Consider the following 25,593-nt stretch of genomic DNA (forward strand, 5'->3'; position numbering starts at 1 on the left):
TACTATGCCTGCCATCTCTTTTTCTTTGAAGTGGCGTTTTGTAAACTTTCTAGTATCTGACACTTCTAAAGTATAGAAGGTCTCAAATTTGAGAAAAAAATAGGGAAAGAAAACTAGGAGAGCTGGACTGGAAAGTGCAGGGAATGAAGGTAGGAGCATTAAGACTGAAATGACAACTTTTGAAATCCTGCCTATTCCTCTTCAAATCATGGAGCAGGAAGATGGCCTTCTGTCAATGGAGTAAGTGGATCTGCACTGCCACTGTCTGTCTGCCTCAGGAACCCTTTCACTAAATCAAGAAAGACAATATCTAAACAATTTCACAGAGAAATCAGTCACTATCTTCAGAGATGGGATAATGACCACAAAGGCCCAACAGCCAACCAGTATATGCAGGTCCGAGGAGAGCCTGCACATAAACAGCTTACTGGGAAATTAAGACCCTTCATGCAGTAGGCCTTTTGTACTCCCCCCATCACTACTATCCCCACAAGCAATCCAAGGTAACATCTGCCACCAGAAAAGGTACTTTGTCTGTGCTGGCCCATCTTTGGAAGGCAGCAGCTTGCTTGACAGTGATATATGATGAGGTTAGAGCAAGATGATCTGTCTCTATTTTCTTGACAGAATGGCATCTCAGGCCATGCTGAGGGAGAGCAGGTTGCCTGCCCTCACTGCTCAGGTTGGCAGCATCTACTATTAAGTGGCTGGGTGTCTGGCAGTGGATTCAGAGAAACAAAGAGGGCCTTATCTCCTGGAATTCAAGGAACTTCAGCCCCAAACCAAAATAACTGCTGAGTGGGCACTACTCACTGACCCATGTCTGAGTCAGGCCTTGCCAGAGGGCACAGGGTCCATCACCCACAGTCAAAGAGAAGTGACATAGTCCTTTTAGTGGCAAGGAGGTCTTCTATTTGGGCTCACATGGCTAAGAAAGACAAACCATAAAAGTATTGCAGGAGCAAGTCATATATGCATGGAAAGACAACAGCAAACAAAAGGTTTATGGCAGGGGCTCATGAGGCAGGCAAAAGTCAAATAGGCCAGGTTTCCACAGAAGTGTTTTGCATCAGCTGATTAAAAGTTACACAGTTAAGGAAACCAATGTTAGATGTTAGACCCCTTTTCATTTTACTGTGCATTTCCACTGCACTTAAACTACAGGTCTGGATTTTAACATAGAATATTCAATGTACAACACCGATGGAGAAGATGACACAATGAATCAATACACTGATAGTGGTTATATACAAACACCATCACCAGCATCACGATTCTGCCCTGCAAAACTTTAAGTTTCAACATATATAGTAATTAAAATGAGAATTAGAAATAATACAGAATAAAACTGAGGAAGAGGCAAAACAAATGATAAAAAACAAAACAAACACCAGCTTCAAGTAGGGAGTGAAGCAGTATTGTAAAGCACTGGCATAAAATATTTCTTATTCCATTAACCAGCCAATCAACCAGAAGACAAAATTTATTAACCATGGAGCTTTTCTTATGGAGACATTATTGTCTTCATCATGTTAAAGCAATAACAACTAATTACCCTTAGATTTTCACATGTGCAGAGCACTGCAAATTATAAAAACCAAGTTTATTTCTCCGCATACAAACTTAAAGACGATCATCAATCTTCTGACCTTCATAATTCTCTGATGGAAGAGGGCAGAATGTTAAAGTGTGTTTGTGAATTCTAATTTGCATGGTGAGGCTGAGGACAGCAGCTAAGGGGATTGGAATTAATGGAACTGAAACTCACTGGATGTCCCAGCAGGCTACTGCAGGGATTTGCATCTCCAAGCTCTGCATTTTCTTTAATAAAAAGGGCCTCTCTAAATAGTTATAAACCTGGTAAATGAGGCTTACATTCGAACTGGGCCAAACTTCAGCCATTTGGCTCTCTACAAACCTTATCTATTTTAAGAGGTGAAGAAGGAACACTCACTTCAGCTGTGATTTCAGAAGCATCTTCTGGATGGAGAGTTAAAACAGACTGTCTAGAAAGACAGTAAATGTAACTATTCATAGCATGAAGTGACACTGTCAGTTATAGAAAATGAATATTTCCAAAATTTACTTAATTTCATAGAGAGCAAACTTCTTATTTTTAAGTCTGATTCTCTCCATGCATGTACAGGACCCTAAGTGTCCAAAAGAAATCCACTCTGTAGTATCCTCTGAGACTCGGAACTGCTTTAGTCGACATGTCTGTGTAACAACTGTGATCTCACCCACAACACAGACATCTCTACCAGGGTGTAAAGCACAGTCTTCTTGACTAGCTGCTTTGAACCATCATTAACCAAAGACGAGTAGACGTCCCCTTCTTAAGGAATTATATGAAAGATTTCTCTTTAGGAAAGAAAAAAGATGACTTGTTCCACTGGCTAATGAACTTAAAACAGCTCCTGGTCACGCAAAGCTTGCTTTCTAACTGCATATACTCAGATAGAAATCCCCTATAGCACAGGACAGCACAGGAAACCAAAAATTCTACATATTTAATATGTATTTAGCAATTACAAATATTTATGTTCTTGATCTATAAAATATTTCTTTTACATTATCTTCTCTATTCCCTCTCCATAGATATTAAAATATATACTGTCTCCTCATGATAAATCTATTTTAGAAGTATATATAAATTCTGAAATAATCTACTGTAACTTTCCTAAAATGAAGACACCAAAGATCAAACACAAGTAATGAATAACAAAGACCATATAGCTACTTGATGTCAAAACTGAAGTTAATCAGTCTCAGTTCAGGTCTCTGCAATGAGGGTGGAGGCAGGAACATAAAGGCTGCTATAATTCCCTACGTTCTAGAATGGAAATCACTAAGTCACTTTCACAAAGGAGCACAATGGGATCCCCAGGAATGGAGTATGGCCAATCTATTTCATTGAACACCTAAGAATCAAAGGACGATGTGCTTGTGTCATGTTGAGTTCTAATTCTTAAGTACAGTGTACCTGGTGTATTGGGAACTACCTATTAGAGCAAGGGAAATATTTTAACCCACAGGACAATGGTAGGGCATGAGCACCAAAAGCATCACTCACCAACTTACATAATCTGGGGTTTTAGCCACATCTCTCCTTGTCCTGCTCTTCACATCATATGACATCCACAGAGAGGGACTACACACCTCAGTTCACTCCCAACCTCAGAGCAGAAAGAAGGGAACCCCAGAAACTGAAGCTGTATCATTTTGGCAAATTCAACTATCATTTATCATGCAAATATCATGTATCAGACCCTATGCCAGGCATCAAAGGGTCAAGATAGAGATGGCAAACATGATCCTTGGCCTAAACAATGTACAGTCTGCTGTTCTCCTTGGTTCTGTGAAATTTATATGTTAAAGTTCTCCCTCCTTTGCTCTGGAAGTGCCCCAAATTCAGATGTGTTTCTTGCTGTGCAGTTCCCTGCTGTGTGTCTGCACATTCACTGAGTCTGAGCCACAGAGCCACAGCATGAAGCTAAGGGGTTAATTCTTAGGCAAGGGATTAGCAACCTCACAAAAGTGCTATGAGACAATGGTCTTTTATCCTTATTGCTTGTATTATTCTTAATAAAATGCTTATTGGCCAGTTGCCAGGCAGGAAGTAGAGGCAGGGAAACCAGGCAGGAAGTAGAGGTGGGGAAATGAGAATTCTGAAAAGAGGGAAGTTTCAGTTTGCAGTCGTGACCCAGATACAGAGGAAGCAAGATGTGACTGTCTTGCCAAATAAGGTACCAAGCCACATGGCTAACTCAGACAAGAATTATGGGCTAGTGTAAGTTATAAGAATTAGTTAATAAGAAGCCTGAGCTAATGGGTCAATCAGTTTATAACTAATGTAGACTTCTGTGTGATTTCTTTGGGATTTAACGACTGTGGGAATCAAGCAGGACAGAAAACTCAGTCAACAAATGGCACCCATGTAGACAACTGCATCCACATAAAGCCTGACAGAGCTTGGGAAGTAATTCTAGACAAAAAAGAATAGAGTTAAGCATAGCTCACTGATAATAGCAATTTCCCGGGTGGGCTCTGCTTGTTAAAGGCAAGTGTTCTCATTTAAGAGAGGCTTCCTGACTCAGCTTTAGCTGCAAATCCTTGCAGCTCTTTTAAGAGGTCCTGCCATGAAACACTTAAATGATGTTGATGAAAAGCTGACTGCATGCATTTTGTTGGTGGCAGGAACCTTGAAAAGTCATAGAGTTGTGGCAATAAAAATGGCTCCAGCCAGTACCCCTGCCATGAGGCTAGACTCTTAGAAAAAAGCTAAGGAATGGGCTGGATCCAGCTGTCAAAGTCACAGCTTTAAATGGTGGCCAGATTGTTTAGCAAATTACAGACTCGTGAGGTCAGAAAAAGAGAGATCAACAGTAAAGACAGATTCAAAGACGAAGAAAACCTCTAAACGGTTTATTGTGTATTTAAAAATATATGTAGGCTTGAAAAAAAAGGAGACAAAGTCCTTTAAAAAGAGAGAGAGAGAGAGAGAAAGAGAGAGAGAGAGAGAGAGAGAGAGAGAGAGAGAGAGAGAGAGAGAGGGAGTAGTTGAGTGTGATGGCACGCACCTTTAATCTCAACACTTGAGGGGCAGAGGCAGACAGATCTCTGAGTTCAAGGTATGGTGACACACACCTTTAGTCCCAACACTTGGGAGGCAACAGCTGCTAAAAGATATTTGTTTATAAATGTTGATGAATTAATCCAAGATAGGTATTTTGAAAATACCTTGACTTCAAAATGAAAGTCAAAAGACATGTTACTTCGGAGAAGAGGTTTTGCTTTTGTTTCCACAGGAAATAAGAGGCTGTGGATTAATTCTGAGTTAAGAAAAATCATATTTGATCAAAGAAGACCACCTGAGAAATCTCCAGTAGAAATGAATGGCCAAGATATCTGAGTTCTACATCCAGAACAAATCCAAGACTGCTGCCTAAGATGATCAAGCCTCAGAGGATACTCCAGTCATGACTTGATCATAATTCTAAATTTTCTTTAGGTCCCCATAAGATTAGCAGTGCCCCAATCAGCAGGCAGTAGTCTGGAAAACTACGTCCACATTCCCAAAAAATGGACTATGAATATTTTCCTCTGTTTAGAATGTTGGTTATAAGTTGTTATGGATAATGATTAGGAGAAAAGCTAAACAAAGGATATTAGATCCAGAGTTCTTGTTTGTTTTTTTTTAAATAGGGTGGGGGAAGTGCTGTGGGACAACGACTTTTTATCCTGTTACAAATGCTGGTTGGTCAGTTGCCAAGCAGGAAGTAGAGGCAGGGCAACAAGAATTCTGAAATGAGGTAAGTTTCAGTCTGCAGTCGTGACCCAGATGCAGAGGAAGCAAGATCTGACTATCTCATAGAATAAGGTACTGCGCCACGTGGCTAACTCAGACAAGAATTATTGGCTAATGTAAGTTATTAGAAATAGATAATAAGAAGCCTGAGCTAATGGGTCAGTAAGTTTATAACTAATGTAGACCTCTGTGTGATGTCTTTGGGACTTAAGAATTGTAGGAACCAGGCAGGACAGAAAACTCAGTCAACACAAAAGAAAGAGAAAACACTGGGGAGGCTCATCCTGGCCTTACTGGAAGCAGAATCAAACCTTCTGGCACTTTGATATTGACCCTTCTATCTTGGGGAATCTTAAGAAACACATTCCTGATGTTTGTAAACTATTCAGGTCTTTTGGTATCACACCACAGTCATTAATAACACTTATTAAAAAACATACTCCAATAATACATCAAAGAGATTATTGGAGAATGACGTAACAAACAAAAGACAAAGCAGGGAATCTGGAGTTGGCTAGCAGTTGATGGCAGATAAAGCTTTCAATGAACACTAAGTTGTGTTGGTACACAAGTGGTACCCAAGCTTATACCCCAAGGTATCACCTTAAATCACATGGACATATCTCCACAGAGGAAGGAGCAGTGGAGCACAGAGATTCTGAGGCCATCTATGGATTGTAAAAGGCAAAGCAATATGAATTGTGGTTGCTTTTAACAAAATGGTACAGCTCATGATAAAAACAGCAAATCTTGGTTCTTTCTAGAAAACCTACGTCAAGAACCTAATCAGAACTCTGACAGCAAAAATTTAAGGAGCCTCAGTATGGCCTCCTGCAATTGGCTAGTGAGAAATCTAAAATCAAAGAGGATGAAGTGAAGATCTGGCTAGAGATACCTTCACAAACTTACCATGTTCCTTTGACCAATGCATGGGGACTGAGCTTTCGTGGATTCTTGATCCTTTGACCTCCCCAACAAGGCTTTCCCTTGTGTTGTTTTTGTTAGAGAACAAAAACATGGATTTTCATTATCATCTCTTAGGCATTTTGTCCTGCAACTAAGATCTAAACTAAAGGGTTTTGGGGTAATAAGCAAAGTAAGAAAGAATATATCTAAAAGCAAATACAGGTTGTCTAGGAAACCAGAACAGAAACAGGGGAAACTGGGTGGTTATGTATTCTGCATGACTTAACATAATTTTGATTGACAACTTAATTATTATAGGGCACGCAACTGCATAGGTATTATTTATGATACAAAACTGATAGTTACTTTCATCGTTTGCTTGGTTGGCTGAGGGAGACTTGGACCTAGCTCTGGTGTAGCTGTTTTTAAGGGTTAGAATTCCCTCCACCTAATGCAAGCATCAGAGGCTGTAGAGAAAGAATGCAACATGGCTTCTCCTTCCCCCATTTCCTCACATTAGGAATATATTAGATAGGTCACAAATGAGTAAAGTCCAGAGACTCTTGGGGAGATTGCAGAAGAGAAACAAGTTAAGGACAGCTCTATACAGGTAGTGGAGAAAATTAAAAATGAGCACAGTTACAGCAATTGGCACAGATTTAGACAGAGTGGCTGTAGTTCACAGGGTTCTCTCTATAAAGGATCCTTAGTCTCTAACATCCAGTAGAGTGATCCCAAACAAGCAGATCTTTTAAAGTTTGCCTTACTAGTACACAGTGACAATTTCACCTGAAACAAAGATACTCGAACACATTAATTTTAGTGAATACAGAAGAAGAGATGGAAACAGTCAAAGCTTTGTAGGAGCACCTGGTGACTGATATTTCACCCAAATGAATTCTTTATGGAGTTAGAAACTTTATTTTTCTGTTCAAGTGCACAAATGACAATTAGTTTTCTGCTATTCTTTTATAGCATAGTGGGTTCTCTGAGATCTTAAATTTATTCTGATGTTGTCTCTTGAAATAAGAAAGTCTCCACGCTGACTCCCTGGCTTGCAGAGTAAGGGTTATTATGGTAAGAATGATTATATGGATGACAATGGGGACTTTGTCCTTTTCTAATAGTATCTCAAACCCAAATTTAACTAGCCTTCAAAAAATAAAATGAACAAAATCCAAGACAATTCAGAGTGATATATTTATTCTGTAAGTTTCTTGTTCAGATACTTACCTCTGCTCTTACCCAGTGTTTAACACTGTACTTGGGGAATGGGAGCTTCACACACATTTTGTTGGGTAATGGACAGGTTACTGAATTAACTTCTAATACCAAATCTCAGCTCACAATGGCGAAGACTGTTATGGCTCTTGTGTTTGAGCACTGATTAGGAAGGCTGTGGAGTCTTGCTGGTAATGGGAGGAGGCTTGAGATCTGATAGCCTGGTCCCACTTCCTGTCTACTCTCTGTTTCTTAACAGCAGGTGCAATATGAATAGAAGCCTCAGACTTCTGTGGCCACACCTTCCCCTGCTATGATGGACTACATTACTTTAAACTGCAGTCAAAATAAGCCCTTTCAATCCTTAAGGTTGGGTATTTGATTATAGCAAAATGGAAAGTAATTAATATATACATGCACAATGAAATCTATACAAGTCAGAAAAATCCAGGTTTTACTGTTAACTTTTAAAAGTACAGGGATAATTTTCTCCTGCCTTCTTAACAATTCTACCTTATAGGTACTTGGATTGATGCTCTGGCAATAAGAATTATCTATCAGTATAACATCAGAGGATGATAACCTAGGCAGTAGTTACTGCTTTTAGAGAACAGTGGAGCTACTGGGTGATTTCTTGTAAAAGCATTAAGCTGGGAAACAGAAAGCCATGAGTTATGAACCACACTTTACAAAACAACCCAAGCAGTTTCGAAGACAATTATCAAGAATTACAAGTGAATTTTTATATTAAATTAAATAGCATCTTTATACTTAACTAAGTCCTGAGTTCCAGACAATTTCAAACCATCTGCAGAAAACTTTCCAAGGGACAAAATCTAGGCTTACTGCTACTGTTCTACTGAAGATGGGTAACAAAGAATTTACCATCCACTGAAGTAAGTCTGTCATGTATTAGTTTATTTAACTCTAACTCCATACCCTCAATATTAGGAATCATTCCTATTTTATAAAAGAGATTGTAAGGTGCTAGGTAATTTGCCAATGTGGTCAATCTAAAAGAAAGAGACAAACTTTATCTATTCTGTCAAGCTGACCAAGATGATATTATCTGACCAAAGTATCTCAGCTCATACTAGCATGCCTGACTCTTCTCTGTGATCTGGATCTATGAAAATGGCAGCACAAACGTTAAGGGTCAAAAATTTCAGGCACACCACATTTCATCATGCCCACAGTTTTCTTTTAGGACTTAGATACTTCCTCCAAGGACTAACAGACAAAAAGAAGAAACTATCTCTCACATACACCAATGGGTAGGAAGATGCAAGTACTAATTAACTTGTCATTGGGCTGCCTTTATACGCCTCTGTCTAACTATTTGAATTTTATGTATCAAATCTTTAAGATTTTTTTTATAGACCATTGAGCCTCTGAAGTAAAAAATGAAGGGGGTGGTATAGGAATAGGCACAGAATAGAATTTCTTCTTTCTTTTCAAGTGAAATAAATGTCCATGGAAAGTTTCTTGACAGATAAATTACTGCCAGTCAGAAATGAAATGTTAAATCCTAAATCAATGAAGCTCCGTGGCTCGTCAATATATAGAAAAGATTTTTACAGCTGATGCTAGGCTTAGTAGTGGGGATGTCAGGCTGTGCAATGGTTAGTCTCAAGTTGAAGACGGATGGTAAGTTTTAGTAAAACTGTCAGGCCCCTTCAGTGTTGTCTTAGTTAGTTTTCTATTTCTGTGAGAAGACATCATAATCAAAGCAGCTTATAGAAGAAAGAGTTTATCTGGGGCTTACAGTTCCCAAAGGTTAGCTAGAGTGCACAGTCACCATGGCTAACAGCTTGCCATGCAGGGAGGTAGGCATAGCACTGGGCCAGTAGCTGAGAGCTTACATTTTGATTCATAATCACCAAACAGGGAAGGGCTAAATGGGCATGGCATGGGCTTTTGAAACTTCAAAATCTACCCCCAGTCACGTACCTCCTCCAACAAGGCCACACCTCCTAAACTTTATTAAACAGTTCCACCAACTGGGGACCAAATATTCAAACATATGAGCCTATGGGGGCCATTCTCAATCAAACCACCATAAGTAGCCTCAAGTTGAGTGCAGATGCTAGTTTTATTAAGACTGTCAGGCCCTTGAGTGGTTACCCTGTACCAGAACTAAATCTGAAGCTATTCCAATACTGCATAGCCCTCCACCTAAAATACCAGCTCTTGGGAACTTGAAACCTCTTTAATATAGAGACCAAAAGAATGTGTTCCCAGCTCTTAAATGAATGATCTCTGAACTCTTAAAGGAGAGTTACCTCTGTCCTGAGGATGTGGACACACCTGAAAATTCCACTAAATGAAGCTGTCCATTTGTCTAAGTATGAAATACTTGAAGAGTGACATTTTTTTCTCACTCTGCACTGCTCTTCCCAGAACATTTCTCCCCTTAGTACTTATGCTCCACTGTCTCTCCCTCTACCCTCTGTGCCTCTTAGCTTTAGAAAAACACAGTGACACAGTCAATAGGTCATTTCCTATCACTCATCACACTTTGCTTCCCTGTGGAACTAACTGGCATCTAACTTAAGTCTCTTTTCTTCCTAACACAACAAGCTTCTACTCACTCTTTCTTCAATGCAAGAGGATGGCTTTGTACTTGGCTCCAGCAATCAATTTTGATTAATCTAGCCAATAAGTATTCTTCTAGCAAGTAACTGGTTAAGACATAATTATGTGAATGAATTGTGGCTACTTAGATGAAAAAATATGATGGGTACCTTCTAGAAAGAGTTGCTCACTGCTGAATATTATCACACCTGAATTAAATCACCAGAATTATACTCATTTCTGAATTGTGAGAATGCAGTAGTTTTACTTTTAAAAAATTGTATGATGTATATGTGTATACACACATATGCATATTCATGTGTGAGTGCAGTCACATGTATGCCACAGTGTATTTGTGGAGAACAAAGGACCTTTAGGTGTTGGTCCTAACTTCTTTTTTGAGACAAGGTCTCTTGATAACTCCATATATCAAACTAACTGTCTTTTTGAGGATTCTCCTGTCTCTGACTTCAATTTTGCTGTAGGGATTATAGATACACGTTGCTGGTTGCAAAGACTCAAATTCAGGTCCTCACATTTGCATGCTAAGTACTTTGACCACTAAGTCATCTACCTAGCCCTTAATTACTTTATGTACTTTAGTTTCCTCAAATGTTTTCAACAATGAAGAGGTGGTATTTCTATAAAGGGAAAATAAAACCTCTAAAAAGTCTTGAAAAGATATTTATATGATTCTACAACTGTCTACGAGGGACTTGTAGACAGAAGAATATTCATTCCAATGTTATAAAGAAGGTAGGCAAAAACAAAAATATCTATAAGAACGGAGTTAAATACTAGAGAAGAGGTAAAGCAAGGCCACTTTCTCACAGAACTATTATCCTGAAAGAAAGAAAATGATCTACGAAAACCTACTAGGGACAGATTTCAGGTCATTTTATAAAGCAAGAAAAGAAAGGGCACTTAAACAAAGCATGACTGTCTTACTGAGTTGAAGACACAAACTAGAGTCCAGGAGGCAATGGCCATGGTTCTTTAAAACTCAGTATCAGACAAGGGTCATGGTGGGGCTAGTGCTACAACTCAATAGTAAGCACTTTCCTAGCATAAACAAGACCCTGGGTTCCATAACTAGCACTAGAGGAAATACAATCAGTACTCAAAATTTCACTTTCATTTAAACAATGCAAAGGGTGATGAAAACTCAAGTCACTAGACAGGAAAGGAACAAAGCTGATGCTGAAAATGAAAAGTGTCTCACTGGATACTTGGTGAAACCTTGTTGTGACCAAAATACCTAGGTCAACCAATTTAAGGGAGATAAGGTTTCTTTGAGGTTACAATTTAGGAGTTTTCTACCCTTCATTCTGGGAAAGCAAGGTAGCATTCACAACAGCAGATGCATGTGACAGAGGTCCCTCATCTCATAGGAGACCCAAAAGCAGAGCAATACTGGAATCAAGGGTCAACTTACAATCTTTAAAGGCCTGTCCTAGTGATCTACTTCTACCGGCCTCATGTCCAATGTCTCTTAGGATAGCATTATCATCTGAGAGGCAATAAAGCATGAGTCCATAAAGGACAGGTTAGATTAAAACCGTAACAGATACAAACTGTGTGTTTATGGGAAAGAATTTCCCAAGTTGAGGAAAGAGTTACCACTAATACACAGAATAATTTGTGAAAGCTCCTGAACAGCCAGGTATACTTAGCAAACTGGACAGAATCCTTCAAAGGGCTCTGCTTTGGAATTGTACTTGTTGGACTCAGACAAAAGGCTACTACTGACTCTATGAATACGAATGTATTCCACCAATTCCAAGGGATTTATATGGAGTTTTAATCTTTTAATTTTAAACAGACAATTTTGTACCTGGTACAGTATTAATCTTCGATGTCCCCTACAGGTTCATGGTTTATTGTTCCTCAGACGGTGACACTATCCTATGAGACACTGAACTTGAGGCTGGTAGAAGTAGATCATTAGGGGAAAGCCTTTAAATGTAGAACTTTAAAGGAAAATAAGAGCAAAATCTAACAAAATTTCTAAAATACAATGAATTATAACATCAAACAACATGAAATTTAAAATCTCAGGAACTCAATAAACAATGACATAAAGCAAAAAGAAAAAAATGTAACTCAAAACCAGAGGAAAAAGTAATCTGGAAAGAGTGCTCAGAAAAACACACATTAATAGGAACTATGTGAACAGCTATTAGAAAAATGTTCCATATGTCAAAAAGCATAAAAGAACATAAGAATTGTGGGAAGAGAACTAGAAGAGAGACAAAAAACAGCTAAAGTAAAGCCCTACACATCATAGCCCCATCAGCTAGCCAGAAGGTAAGACTCCTGTGGGCAGAAACCTACACCTCCCTTGCCCAACCCATTACCCTGCTAACTAACCCCCAAGCATCAAAACCCCCACCCCCAACCTCAGGTACAGGTTCTACCTGCAATAGCTGAAGGAAGAAGTGAGTGACTGGTCTCCCAGCTGGACAGCCTTTGTCTCTAGGCTCTAGAGTGAGGGACACATCCTGTGCCCCTCCCCCACCCATCCCAGCCCCAGCTCAGGCCAATAGGTAAGACTCCAACAGGCAGACCCCTCCACCACCTCAGCCACCAATTCCCCGCCCCCAGCCAACCAACCCTGTAGCACCAGAGGCCTCCCAGAGGCACAGTCTTCACCTGCACTTGTTGGAAGAGCCTCAGCAGCCAGTCAGCAGTGCCCCAGGGGGTACAGACACCACCTCTACCTACTGTGGGAAGAGAACTAGACTATAGAGACAATAAAGTAGAGCCGCACCCATTGCAGCTGCAGCAGCTGGATGATAGGTAGGACTCCTATGGGAAGACCCCCACACACACACCTTCCATCCATGCCCTTGCCAACCAACCCTCACCACACAGGCTCCACCTGCATTTATTACAGGAAAAAGTGAGTGACTGGTTTTCCAGTATCATAGCCCTGGTCTCTAGGCCCTAGACACCAGGACACATTCCATGCCCCCCCCCCATCCCAGTCCCAGCAGCAGATCAAAGGCACAGAAAATATATTCGACTACACCATGGAAGAAAACTTTCCCAACCTAAAGAAGGACACACCTAAGAAGAAACAAGAAGTTTACAGAACGCCAAACAAAAGGAATTAAAAAAAAGTCCCTCATCACATAGTAATCAAAACTCTAAAGATACAGAATAAAGAAAGAATATTAATAGCTGCAAAGGAAAAAGGCCAAGTAACATGTAAAGGCAGACCTATCAAAATATTACCTGACTTCTTAATGAAGACACTGAAAGCCAGAGGACATGGACATTTGTTTTGCAGACACTAAGAGACCACAGATGCCAGACTATTATACCCAGCAAAACATTCAATCACCATAGATGGAGAAAACAAAATGTTCCATGGCAAAACCAGGTTTAAACAACACCTATTCACAAATCCAGCCCTACAGAAAATACTAGAAGGAAAACTTCAATCCAAGGAAATTAGCTATACCCATGAAAAAACAGGCAATAGATAATCTCACACCAGCAAATTCCAAAAAAGGAAAACACAATACATTACCACCACTAACAACAAAATAAAAAAAACATCAGGAATTAACAAACATTGGTCATTAATATCCCTTAATATCAATGGATTCAATTCACCTATAAAAAGACACAGGCTAACAGAATAGATACAAAAACAGGATCCATCCTGCTGCTGCATACAAGAAACACAGCTCAATTTCAAAGATGGACATTAACTCAGAGTAAAGGGTTGGGAAAACATTTTACAATCAAATGGATCTAAGAAACAACCTGGCATAGCTATCCTAATATCTAACAAAATAGACTTCAAACTAAAATTAGTCAAGAGATGGAGAAGGACATTTAATATTCATCGCAGGTAAAATCCATCAAAATTAAGTCTCAATTCTGAATATTTATGCCCCAAATATTGGGTACCCACATTTATAAAAGAAACATCACTAAAGCTTAAATCATGCACCAAAACCAACACACGAATAGAGGGAGATTTAAACTCCACTCAAACCAATGGACAGGCCTGCCAGACAGAAACTTAACAAAAAAATATGGGGAACTAACAGATGTTATGATTCAAATGGACTTAACAGACATCTATAGAAGATTCCACTCAAACACAGAAAGATATACCTTCTTCTCAGTACCTCATGAAACCTTCTCTAAAACTGACCACATACTTGGTCACAAAACAAATCTCAATAGATTAAAAAAAAATGGAATAATGCCCTATATCTTATCAGATCACCATGGCTTTACGTTAGAACACAACAACAACTCTAATTGCAGAAAGTCTACAAACTCATGGAAACTAATAAATGCTAAACTGAATCACCACTTGGTCAAGGAAGAAATAAGGAGAGAAATTAAAGACTTCCAAGAATTAAATGAAAATGAATACAAAACATACCCAAACCTATGGAACATTATGAAAGCAGTGCTAAGAGGAAAAGTTCATAGCACTAAATGCCCACATAAAGAAAGTGGAGAAAGCTCACACTAGTGACTTAACAGCACACCTGAAAAAGCTCTAGAAAAAAAGAGGAGCAGACAAACCCAGCAGGAGTAGAAGACAGGAAATAAGCAAATTGAGGGCTGAAATCAATAAAGTTGAAAAAAAGAGAACAATATAAAGAATCAATGAAACAAAGAGTTGGTTCTAGGAGAAAATCAACAAGATAGACAAACCCTTATCCAAACTAACCAAAAGGTAGAAAGAGAATATCCAAATTAACAAAATCAGAAATGAAAAGGGGGACATAACAACAGACACTGAGAAAATCCAAAGATTTATTAGGTTGTACTTCAAAAACCAATACTTCACAAAATTAAAAAATCTAAAAGAAATAGATAATTTTCTGGATAGGTACCATATACCAAAATTAAATCAAGATCAGATAAAACAATTTGAATAGACCTATAACCCCTAAAAAAAAAGAAACAGTCATTAAAAGTTTCCCAACCAAGAAAAGCCCAGAGCCAGATGGTTTCAGTACAGAATTCCACCAGAATTTCAAAGAATGGCTAATACCAATATTTCTCAAATTGTGCTACACAACAGAAACAGAAGGAACATTGCCAAACTCTTTTTATGAGGCTGCAGTTACCCTGAAAGCTAAGTCACATAACGATACAATAAAGAAAGAGAAATACAAATCAAACTCCTTCATAAGCAATGATGCAAAAATACTCAATAAAATACTGACAAACCAAACCCAAGAACACATCAAAAAAAAAATCATCTGCCATGATCAAAAAGGCTTCATCCCCAAGATGCAGGAATGATTCAACATATGGAAATGTAATCTACGATATAAACAAATTAAAAGAGGAAAACCCCACATGATAATTTCATTAGATGCTGAAAAAGCCTTCTACCAAACCAAGAGAAACTAGATATCAACAAACCAAATAATCAAATAAAAAAATGGGGTATAGACCTAAATAGAAAATTTTTAGCAGAATAATCTAGCACTTATAGAAGTGTTAAACATCCTTAGCCGCTAGGGAATGCAAATCATAACAACTCTGAGATTCTATCTTATACCTATCAGAATGGCTAAGATTAAAAACACAAATGACCATTATTATTATTATTATTATTATTAATTGTGTATGAGAGTTTTGCCTGGGTGCATGTGTGTGCACCATCTGTGGAGATCAGAAGAGGGTTTCAGATCCCCTGGAACTGGAGTTACAAATGGCTGTGAGTCACCATATTGGTGCTGGGGTTTGAACCCAGGTCCCCAAGAAGAGCAGTTAGTGTTCTTAACTGCTGAGCCATCTCTCCAGCTCCAGAGAGGTAAGGTAACAAGGAGGACCCAAGTTGGGGACTCATGGATCTCCCTGGGAAGGGGGAATAGTTCTCCTAGTGGACTAGAGGCTGATGGGGATGGAAACTTGAGAGATCGGATTTGGGCATGGGTGGAGGAGGAGAGTGCTGAGAGAGGCTTTTCAGGGTCAGGTTTGAAGCCTGACACAAGGGAAACTTCCATGGATCTACAAGGATGACCACAGCTAAGACTCCTAGCAATAGTGGATATGAAGCTAGAACAGGTCATCCTGATGTGGGATGTCTTTCTGTATATATGTTGCTTTTATGGATTGATTAATAAAGCTGTTTTGGCCAGTGGCTTAGCAGAGTAAGGCCAGGTAGTCAATAATCTGATCACAGGGAATGGTGTAAATGGAAGAAATCAGCAAAGATGCAGAGTAAAAGGAAGTGAAGTCAGGTCAGATGCCAGCCTGCCAGCTGCCAAGGAAACAAGACATGTTGAAAATGAGGTAACATCATGGCCATGCAGCAATACATAGACTAATAGGAATGGATTAATTTAAGATGTAAGAGCTAGCTAGAAACAGCCTGAGCCATTGGCCAAACAGTGTTGTAGTTAATATAGTGTCTGTGTGATTTTTCGGGTCTGGGCGTCCGGTTAATGAAAGCGCAGTCTTCCATTTACACCATTCCCTGTGATCAGATTATTGACTACCCCAATTATCATCAAAGAGCCTTCATCCAGTAACTGATGGAAAAAGGTGCAGAGAGCCACAGTCAGACATAAACAGTTTACTGTATATCTCAGGATTATGCTGTATGTTTCCTTCTGCTTTCTTTTCTTGTCTCTATTTTCTGCCATTGTCTTCCTTTATGCTGATTTTTCTTAAATTTGTATGACTTATGGATTATTAACTTTAGTTCCTTGTTTACTATTTATTGGAGTTTGTCAGTATTAACTAAGAGACACTGTATGCATCTTTTTTTAAAGAAGATACTCCAAAACGTTGTACCCCTGTTTCAGTTTTCCAGTATCCCTTGAGTTTTCCATGCTCTATGTATTTATTAAGCATTTTTATTCTTAACATACTTCATTTTGAATGCTTCAGGTTCATTGGTAGTCTTTCAGTAGTTTCTAATCTACAGTAAAATTAGTTTATATTCATTTCTCATTTCTAGTACTTCTCTTGATACCTCTGTGTTTGTTGTGTTTGTTCATAGGGTTGTAACTAGAACCCATGAGCTTTGTCTGTGATAGGAGCCGGTCCACGTTGAGCTTTGTCGGTGCTAAGAGATGGTCCATGCTGAGCTTTGTCCGTGCTAGGAGATGGTCCACACTGAGCTTTGTCCATGCTAGGAGCCGGTCCACACTGAGCTTTGCTCGCATCCATCTCTGCTTTAGCTCTCTTTATTTACTTACTTATTTTATATATATTATATAATAAATATATATAATTATTTATAAAAATATAAATATATAAAACAATATATAAATAATATATAATAAGTAAGTAAATAAAGTAATAAAATATATAGAAAAATATATATTTAGTATGTAAATATATAGTAATAATATATATTACTTTTCTATATATTATACTTTTCTATATATGTGATATATATATATATATATATATATCCTTGATTTCCTTTTGTTGTCTTATTGCTCAAGCTAGAACTTCAAATACTATATTGAATATTGAATAGATACATAGAGAATGGACAGTCTTGTCTTGATCCTTGATTTTAGTGGAATTGCTTTGAGTGTCTTTCTATTTAATATGGTGTTGACTGTTGATTTGGTGTCTGTTGCTTTTATTACATCTAGGCATGTTCTTTGTATCCTTGATCTCTCTCTGAGACTTTTATAATGAAGGGGTGTTTTGTCAAAGGCTTTTCCAGTACCTAATGAGATGGTCATGTGTTTTTTTTTTTTCTTTCAGATGGTTTATATGGTGAATTACACTGACAGATTTTCCATATCTTGAACCATCTCTGAATCTCTGGGATGAAGCCTACTTGATCATGGTGGATGGTCTTTTTTTATGTGTTCCTGGATTCATTTTGCCAGTATTTTACTGAGTATCAATGTTCATGAGGGACCTTAGTCTGTAATTCTCTTTCTTTGTTTAGTATTTGAATGATTTGGATATCAGGGCAACTGTGGCCTAAAAAAAATTAGAAATGCTCCTTCAATTTCTACTTTGTGGAATACTTTGAGGAGTACTGGTATTTGCTTTTCTTTGAAACTCTGGTAGAATTTTGCACTGAAATCATCTAGTCCTGGGCTTTTCTTGCTTGAGAGACTATTAATGGTTGCTTCTATTTCCTTAGGGGCTATAGAGCTGTTTAAATTGTTTATTTGATCTTGACTTAATTTTGGTATGTGTATCTATCAAGAAATTGTTCTGTTTCTTTTAGATTTTTCCAGCTTTTAGGAGGACAGGTTTTTGAAGCATGACCTGATGATTCTCTAGATTTCCTTAGTGTCTGTTGTTAGATCCCACCCTCTCTTTTCTGATTTTGTTAATTTAGATGTTCTTTCACCACCCTGTAATTAGTTTGGATGAGGGGTTGTCTATCTTTTTGATTTTCTTGAAGAACCAACACTTTGTTTCTTTGTTTTGATTTCAGTCCCCAGTTTGGTTATTTCCTACTGTATACTTCTCTTGAGAGCGTTTTCTTCTTTTAGTTCTAGAGCTTTCAGGCATGCTGTTAAGTCACTAATATGGGATTTCTCCAAATTCTTTATGAAGGCACTTAGTGCTATGAACCTTACTGTTAGCTTTTATCGTGTCCCATAATTTTGGGTATATTGTGCATTCATTTTTTATTGAATTACAGAAAATCTTTATTTCTTCTTTGATCCAAAGGTAATTCAGTTGAGAGTTATTCAGTTTCTATGAGTTTGTAGGCTTTCAGTTTGTATTGCTGATGAACTTCAACTTTAACCCATGATGATCTGATAAAATATAGAGGGTTATTCCAAGTCTTTTGAATCTGTTAAGACTTTCTTTGTGACTGAGTATGGTGTCAATTTGGAGAAGTATCCATGAGGTGCTGAATAGAAGGTATATACTTTGGTGTTTGGGTGATACATTCTGTAGATATCTGTTAGGTCCATTTGAGTCATAACAACTGTTAATTCCATTATTTCTCTGTTTAGTTTCTGTCTGGACAAATTGTCCATTGGTGAGAGTAGGGTGTTGAAGTCTCCCTCTTTTAATGTGTGATATTCCATATGTGGTTTAAGCTTTAACAATGTTTTTGTTATTGTTGTTGCTTGTTTTTTTTTAAATAAATGTGGGTGTCCTTGTATTTGGGCCTCATATGTTCATAATAAAGATATCATCTTGGTAGATTTGTCCTTTGATGAATATGAAATGTGCTTCTCTACTTCTTTTGATTAAATTTTGAAGCCTATTTTGTTAGATATTGAGACAGCTATACCAGCTTGCTTCTTAGTTCCATTTGTTTGGAATATCTTTTTTTCAACCTATTACTCTGAGGTAATATCTATCTTTGAAGTTGAAGTGTGTTTCTTACGCAGCAGGATGGATACTGTTTTCATGTCTATTCTGTTAGCCTGTGTCTTTTTTATTGGTGAATTGAGTCTATTGATATTGAGAGATATTAATTATTAATATCTGGTGATTATTACTGTTATTTCATTGTTGATGGTGGTGGTGATATGTATATATATATGTGTGTGCATGTGTTTCCCTTCTTTGGGTTTTGTTTGTGTGAGATTATTGATTGCCTGTGTTTTTGTGGGTATAGATAACTTCCTTGGGTTGGAGTTTTCCTTCTAGTACCTTTTGTAGCGTGGTATTTGTGGAGCTATTGAATAAATTTAACTTTGTTGTGAAATATTTTGCTTTCTCCATCTATGGTGATTGAAAGTTTTGCTGGGCATAGTAGTCTGAGCTGTCATCCATGGTCTCTTAGAGTCTGTAAGAGCTCTGTCCAGGCTCTTCTGGTTTTTAGAGTTCTCATTGAGAAACTGGGTATAATTCTGACAGGTCTGCCTTTATAAGTTACTTGGCCTTTTTTCCTTTATAGCTTTTAATATTCAGAATTTTACTTAGGTTGACAGGTTCCTTTCTTTCTTACAGTACTTTGAAAATGTCACTACATAGTGTTCTGATTTGCATGTTTCTGATGATAAGGCTAAAAAAATTCACATGCTTTTTTTCCTTTTGATTAATTTTTTAAAACTTTATATTGTTTATTTAGTAATCTGACCATGTTTTTATTGTGTGTGTGTGTGTGTGTGTGTGTGTGTGTGTGTGTGTGTGTGTGTTTAACCTGGTTAAAAAAAAAACAGGTCAGTACCTTTTCCTAAATGTGGAATTTTTTTCTATCAGTCAAGTATTATATATTCTTTATTATTAATATATTTAAGGCAAGTTTTTCCTACATAGACAGACTGCCCTGAAGTGCACTATGTACTCCAACTCAGGTTGGATATGAACTCACCATGTTCCTGCCTCTAATCTCCTGATAGCTGGGATTATGCCATCTTACTTTTAAAACTACTGACTATACTACACTGTGTTTCCTGAAGCCCCTTTAACACACATTCCCACATCCGTGTCACTATTAGGCTCATTTCTCCTTCTTACCTGCTTCCAATCCTGTCAGATGTCATTTCTTTACAGTTTCTTGCCCGTGAGTTGAGCCTTTTGTTTTGTTTTGTGTGTGTGTGTGTGTGTGTGTGTGTGTGTGTGTGTGTGCTATACTGTGGGTGCTGCATGGTGAAAGTGTGTTATGTGTCTTCTTCCTGCAAACTGACTGAGGATCCCAGGGAATGTTTATTTTACTTGCCGAGTAGCTGTATCTCATCATGTCTTGCTCCTAGACATGATCAGAGTGGGGCAAGACTACCTCTGGGCGAATTTAAAAAAAAAAAAATTGTAGGAAACTCAGATAACTCTGTAACAAGTAAACAGTGAGCTTGGTTTTGGTTTTCCTGTTGATGTTGTTATTGGTAGTGGTGGTGGTTTTTAAATGGACAAAGGATCTGAAAAGACAGTTCTCAGAAGATGATATGGATGAAAAAATGACTAATGAGCATTAAAAACTGGTCAGAGTTCCACAAATTAAAGCCACAATGAAATTATCAGTGCACACTCTGGAACTAGCTATTATCAGAACAGTCTGGAGGGGCTAGCTCAGCAAGTTAGACTGGTTGCTCTTCCAGAGGATTCACGTTCAATTCCCAGTACACACACAGTGACTTAAACCATAGGTAACTCCTGTTCCAGGAGATCCAATGCCCTCTCTGGTCTCAGTGGGCACCAAGCATCATATACGTGAGGGGTATGTGTGGGGGGAGAGGCAAAACATTCATATACATTAATTTTTTAATGGTAACAGATAAGCATTAGAGAGAACATGAAGGAAATGAAGGTACACTGTTCGCAGAATGTGGATTCCAATACAGTAGTGATGAAGCAGAGTGCAGAAGTTCCTTTCAACACTGAAAAGAGCACCTTATGATCTACTCCAAAGAAAATGAAATCTTTTCCAACGATTTTCCCTGTTTATCACAGTACACAATAGCTAGCTCTGTCACCACTGGGTGAGTATATAAGAAACTGTGACTTCTGTACATAGAAAAAAGAAACATTGACACTTATGACAAGAAGGAAAACCTGGAAGCCACGATGCTAAGTGAAATAAACAAAGCACAGAAAGACAAATACTACATAACTTTACTTGAGTGTGAATCTGGAAAAGCCAAACTCAAAAGTGAAGAATGGGAAAGATAGGGGATGGTGGCTAGGAGAGCAGAGGCACTGGAGAAGTAGAGATCAAAGGATTAAAAATTCTAGTTTGATCGCAGCAAGTTGAAGAGGTTTCCGATACAACATGGTGACTATAGCAATGTGCTATATTCCTGAAAAACTGCTCACGGGAGATCTGGGGAGTAATGTACAGTAATGTAATGAGTCTCAACTCAATTTGGCCATTCTACAACACACACACACACACACTTTAAAACACACTGTGACAATTATATACAACTGAGAAATAAGCTGACAGGTTCTGTGGAGTCTGAACTGAATAACCAGCTGTCTTTTGAAACACAAATTTTTCACTGGGTAGCTGACACCTCAAGGTCTTGGAGGACATGATGATCCCTGGAATCCTAGCTATCTTACAGACTCCAGTGGCTGCTCTGTTGTCTGTCAAGCTTCATAGGTTTCCTGCATATGGCAACTTACTGGTGACCAAAGGCACCAGTGTTGCCCCACTGTGGATTTCCAGAGCCCCTCTTTTGACATCCCAGTTGCCTCATCAGCCCCACACCCCACATCTCTTGGGGTTTCTATTCTTCTTTTTCCTGGTGATAGAATGCTGTTGTGTTGATGTTAAACAGTGTCCGCAGATAGAAGCCAAGGGAAACTCAGCGGCTTCTGTGCTGCTACTATCTGAAAGACCATGACCTATATGGTCTGTTGTACAGTTCATGGACAAAGCTGTTTTATACAGTTAACTAATTTTACAGATATTTATGGTGATACTTTGGTGTGGGAGGTCCTTCTGTCTATGTGTTACCTTCATTGGTTAATGAATAAAGAAACTGCCTTGGCCTGTTGATATGGCAGAACTTAGGTAGGCAGGGAAAACTAAATGGCATGCTGGGATAATAGAGGCAAAATCAGAGAGAAGCCATGGATCCTCAGCCTGAGATAGATGCCAGTTAGAATCTTTGCCGGTAAGCCACTGCAACGTGGTGATATACAAATTAATAGAAGTGGGTTAAATTAATATAAGAGTTAGCCAATAAGAAGCTAGAGCTAATGGGCCAAGCAGTGTTTTAATTAATACAATTTCTGTGTGATTATTTTGGTACTGGACGGCTGGGACAGACAAGCAGCTTCCCTCCTCCTACAATACTTCATGAGGGCTGGAAATAGAAATCCCTATGAATGCCACTTAAAAGACCAAAGGAAACAACTGAGCAGTTAATGTTAGTGGCTAAAGGAGGGAAGCAATTAAACAGCCCTACCCACCTGCAACACCTATGAGCCACTACGATTCCCAGCATGACACAACATGGATAAAAAGGTGCATGCTGGTAGTAACCAACAGTTGTCAAATTAGACTTAAGCCCCACTCAACAGAAGGGAAATTATGCCTGATACTGGAAACCTAGGCAGCTTCATAGGGCTAGTAACGTCAATGACCTTAGAAAAGACTCTCCTATGGCTTCTTTGCTAGATCATAGTTCTGAACTACATTCTAAATCTTATCTTTATACCCACAGATAAATGTATCACCTCTCATCAAAGAAGCCTCTCTTTACAACAAATAGAGACCATTGCAGAAAACCATAACTGGACATAATGCAGAGATCAACAGCTCCTGGGGAGCACAGCCTAAAGGGATACACCTACAATAGGTCATGCATCTATGGCTCGGAGAACAAGGCAGGAAAAGGGGCAGAAAGATTGTGAGAGATAGAATATTAGGGAGACTGCTGTGAAAAGTATCTTCTAGAGATAGCTGCATAAACAGGACCAAAACAATAGCAATATCAAATATACATATTAACAAGGAATGGGGAAAATCTTAGAGGTCACACTCAAACAATGAACTATAGGCAACTAATGATCTTTGGAAGAAGAATTAGCCTCTCCTTGGGATGAGCGCTCTTATTGGTTGGTCAGTACAGAACGGGGAGCCTTGAAATCATACATATACCACCAACAAAAACATATTCAGCAAAATATATTTATACATATTTGTATATACGTACACATATGTATGTAACAATAACAATTTAAAAAAAGAGGCTTTCAACTTGTGAGTTGTAGGGATCATGGCAGGGCTTCAAAGGAGGGAAGCTGGGAGAAGTTAGAGTGAGAAAAGGGAGGGGAAAGAGATGTAATTATATTTCAATTTAAAACATATTTTAAAATCCAACATAAAAAATAAAAAAAAAAAACAAAATGTCCTGTAAGATACCTTTCTCATCCAGATATTTTCTGACACCATGAGGAACACTGACGTGACAGACCTAAAACTTTTTGGTTTTTCTTTACACCAGTGGCAATGTAAGTTTATAAAACAAGGAAGCAAAAAGGGTTCACTGACTTACGTTCACATTCTCTGACATCCAGGTTGAACTGCTGTAATGCTCCCAAAGTAAGCTGCCTTACTTCTGCTTCAAGCAACAGTTGCATCAAGGATGTGGCTAAATGCTTGCAAGCTGACATACAGGCTGTCTGGGCTACCTTTCCCTGAAATACAAACATGTAAACCAGAAAATTAGTGGATTAAAATGAAATGCCATGTAAATCAATTTATTTAGTTGTTTATTATTTAAGACAGTATCTCACATATCCCAGAATGGCTTTGTACTTGCTATGTAGCTAAGGATGACTTTGCTACTTTGAATTTCTAATCTTACTATCTCAACCTCCTAAATGTTGGGGTTGTAGATACGCACTACCATGCTAAGCTGGGAGTCAAACTTAGGTCTTTGTGCATTCTAGGCAAGCACCAACTGTGGACATCCCCAGATAGGAAAATTTAAATAACTTATTCTGTTCTTCAATTAAGAATTTCTTTAAATTAAGAATTTCTCCCTATCATAATACTCATAAATCTAACAGCCTTGGAATTAAACATATGCTAACAGCAATTAATGCTGACTCCAATTCAACTGGTAATGTAATTAGAACTGTAAACTATATTCACAAAACCCAACTATAGAGCCAAGAAGAATATTTTAAAAATTAACAGTAGAGAAGCAATATTTAAAAATGAGCTGAGAAAGAATATTACAGAGAAAAAAATTGAAAAAGTCTCTTCCAAAAAAATTCTTTATAAATTCTAGCAATAGTCTCTAGATACAAATCAGTACTTACTGTTTTATGATTTGTCAGTAAACTCAAAACAAAAATGGCCTCCAAAATGTAATTAAAAAGGTGAATTTTGTTTTCTTAAAAAATTTGAGATTTATAAATTAATTCTAACATGATTTTAAAAACAAATTTAAAATTAATAATTAACTATCTTTATGAAAGCATTCAAAGCACTAATATTACAAACACAGTCTGTGCTCCTGGATGACACCATTAACTGCTGTCCTACATTGCATCAGAAGTGGAGATTATTGGTATTAAGTTATGTACACTGTAAGTACTGTACTAGGGATCCATCTCTAGTACCACAAAGAGGAAAAAGAAAAGAAAAAGAAATGGTGCTACGATAAATATCTAACAGGCCATTCTTCAGGTCAACCTGCAGCCATACTCACGCCACCTGTAGTCACACGTGTGCCACACTTCCCTTATGATGGAACCTGTCATAGCCTGCCACGGAATGAGATTCTTTTGAATCACATCTTTAAGCTTTCTTCCTCATTAAACAGCAAATTATCATCCCTTCTTTCCCCCAACATGTGAATGTGGAGGCTTGAATCATCTCAGGCCAATGCTTAAAACATAGGTCCTAACTTGCTACTCTTTTGGTGTCTTTACTGGAGGTTGGGAATAAGTGGAGTTTGAACATCTCCCCTCGTTGTATGAATCCTGGTAACTACTCACCTTCTGCACATTGGTAGTTTTGTGTTTGTTTATTACTATTTTGTTTGCCTGATCTCATAGATTTTACTTCACATGTGGAAAAATGAGCTGCAACTTCCCAAGAATCCCAATGCTCATTTCCCACACCATTCCTCAGATGGCTTCTTCAACACTAAACTACTTCCTTGAACACATCAGTCACTTTGTCCCAAGCTCTGGCCACAGTCTTCCTAGGACAACAGCACAGACGTTCTTCAGGCTTCAACAGC

The 25,593-nt window shown here is 38.2% G+C and overlaps 1 protein-coding gene across 6 annotated transcripts in view; it reads right to left on the reverse strand.

Annotated features, from left to right (window-relative positions):
* Nucleotides 1-25,593, reverse strand: part of Exoc6b (exocyst complex component 6B) — a 459,484-nt gene that overhangs the window by 143,848 nt on the left and 290,043 nt on the right. For all 6 annotated transcript variants that reach the window (XM_085690547.2, XM_048416402.3, XM_085690545.2 and 3 more), the window contains one exon: nucleotides 23,893-24,034. In XM_085690547.2, the coding sequence (XP_085546673.2) occupies nucleotides 23,893-24,034 (142 nt within the window). The remainder of the gene's footprint in view (nucleotides 1-23,892; nucleotides 24,035-25,593) is intronic.

This window comes from Myodes glareolus, chromosome 6 (genome assembly GCF_982192425.1).
Source record: "Myodes glareolus chromosome 6, mMyoGla1.1, whole genome shotgun sequence".
Classification (NCBI taxonomy): domain Eukaryota; kingdom Metazoa; phylum Chordata; class Mammalia; order Rodentia; family Cricetidae; genus Myodes; species Myodes glareolus.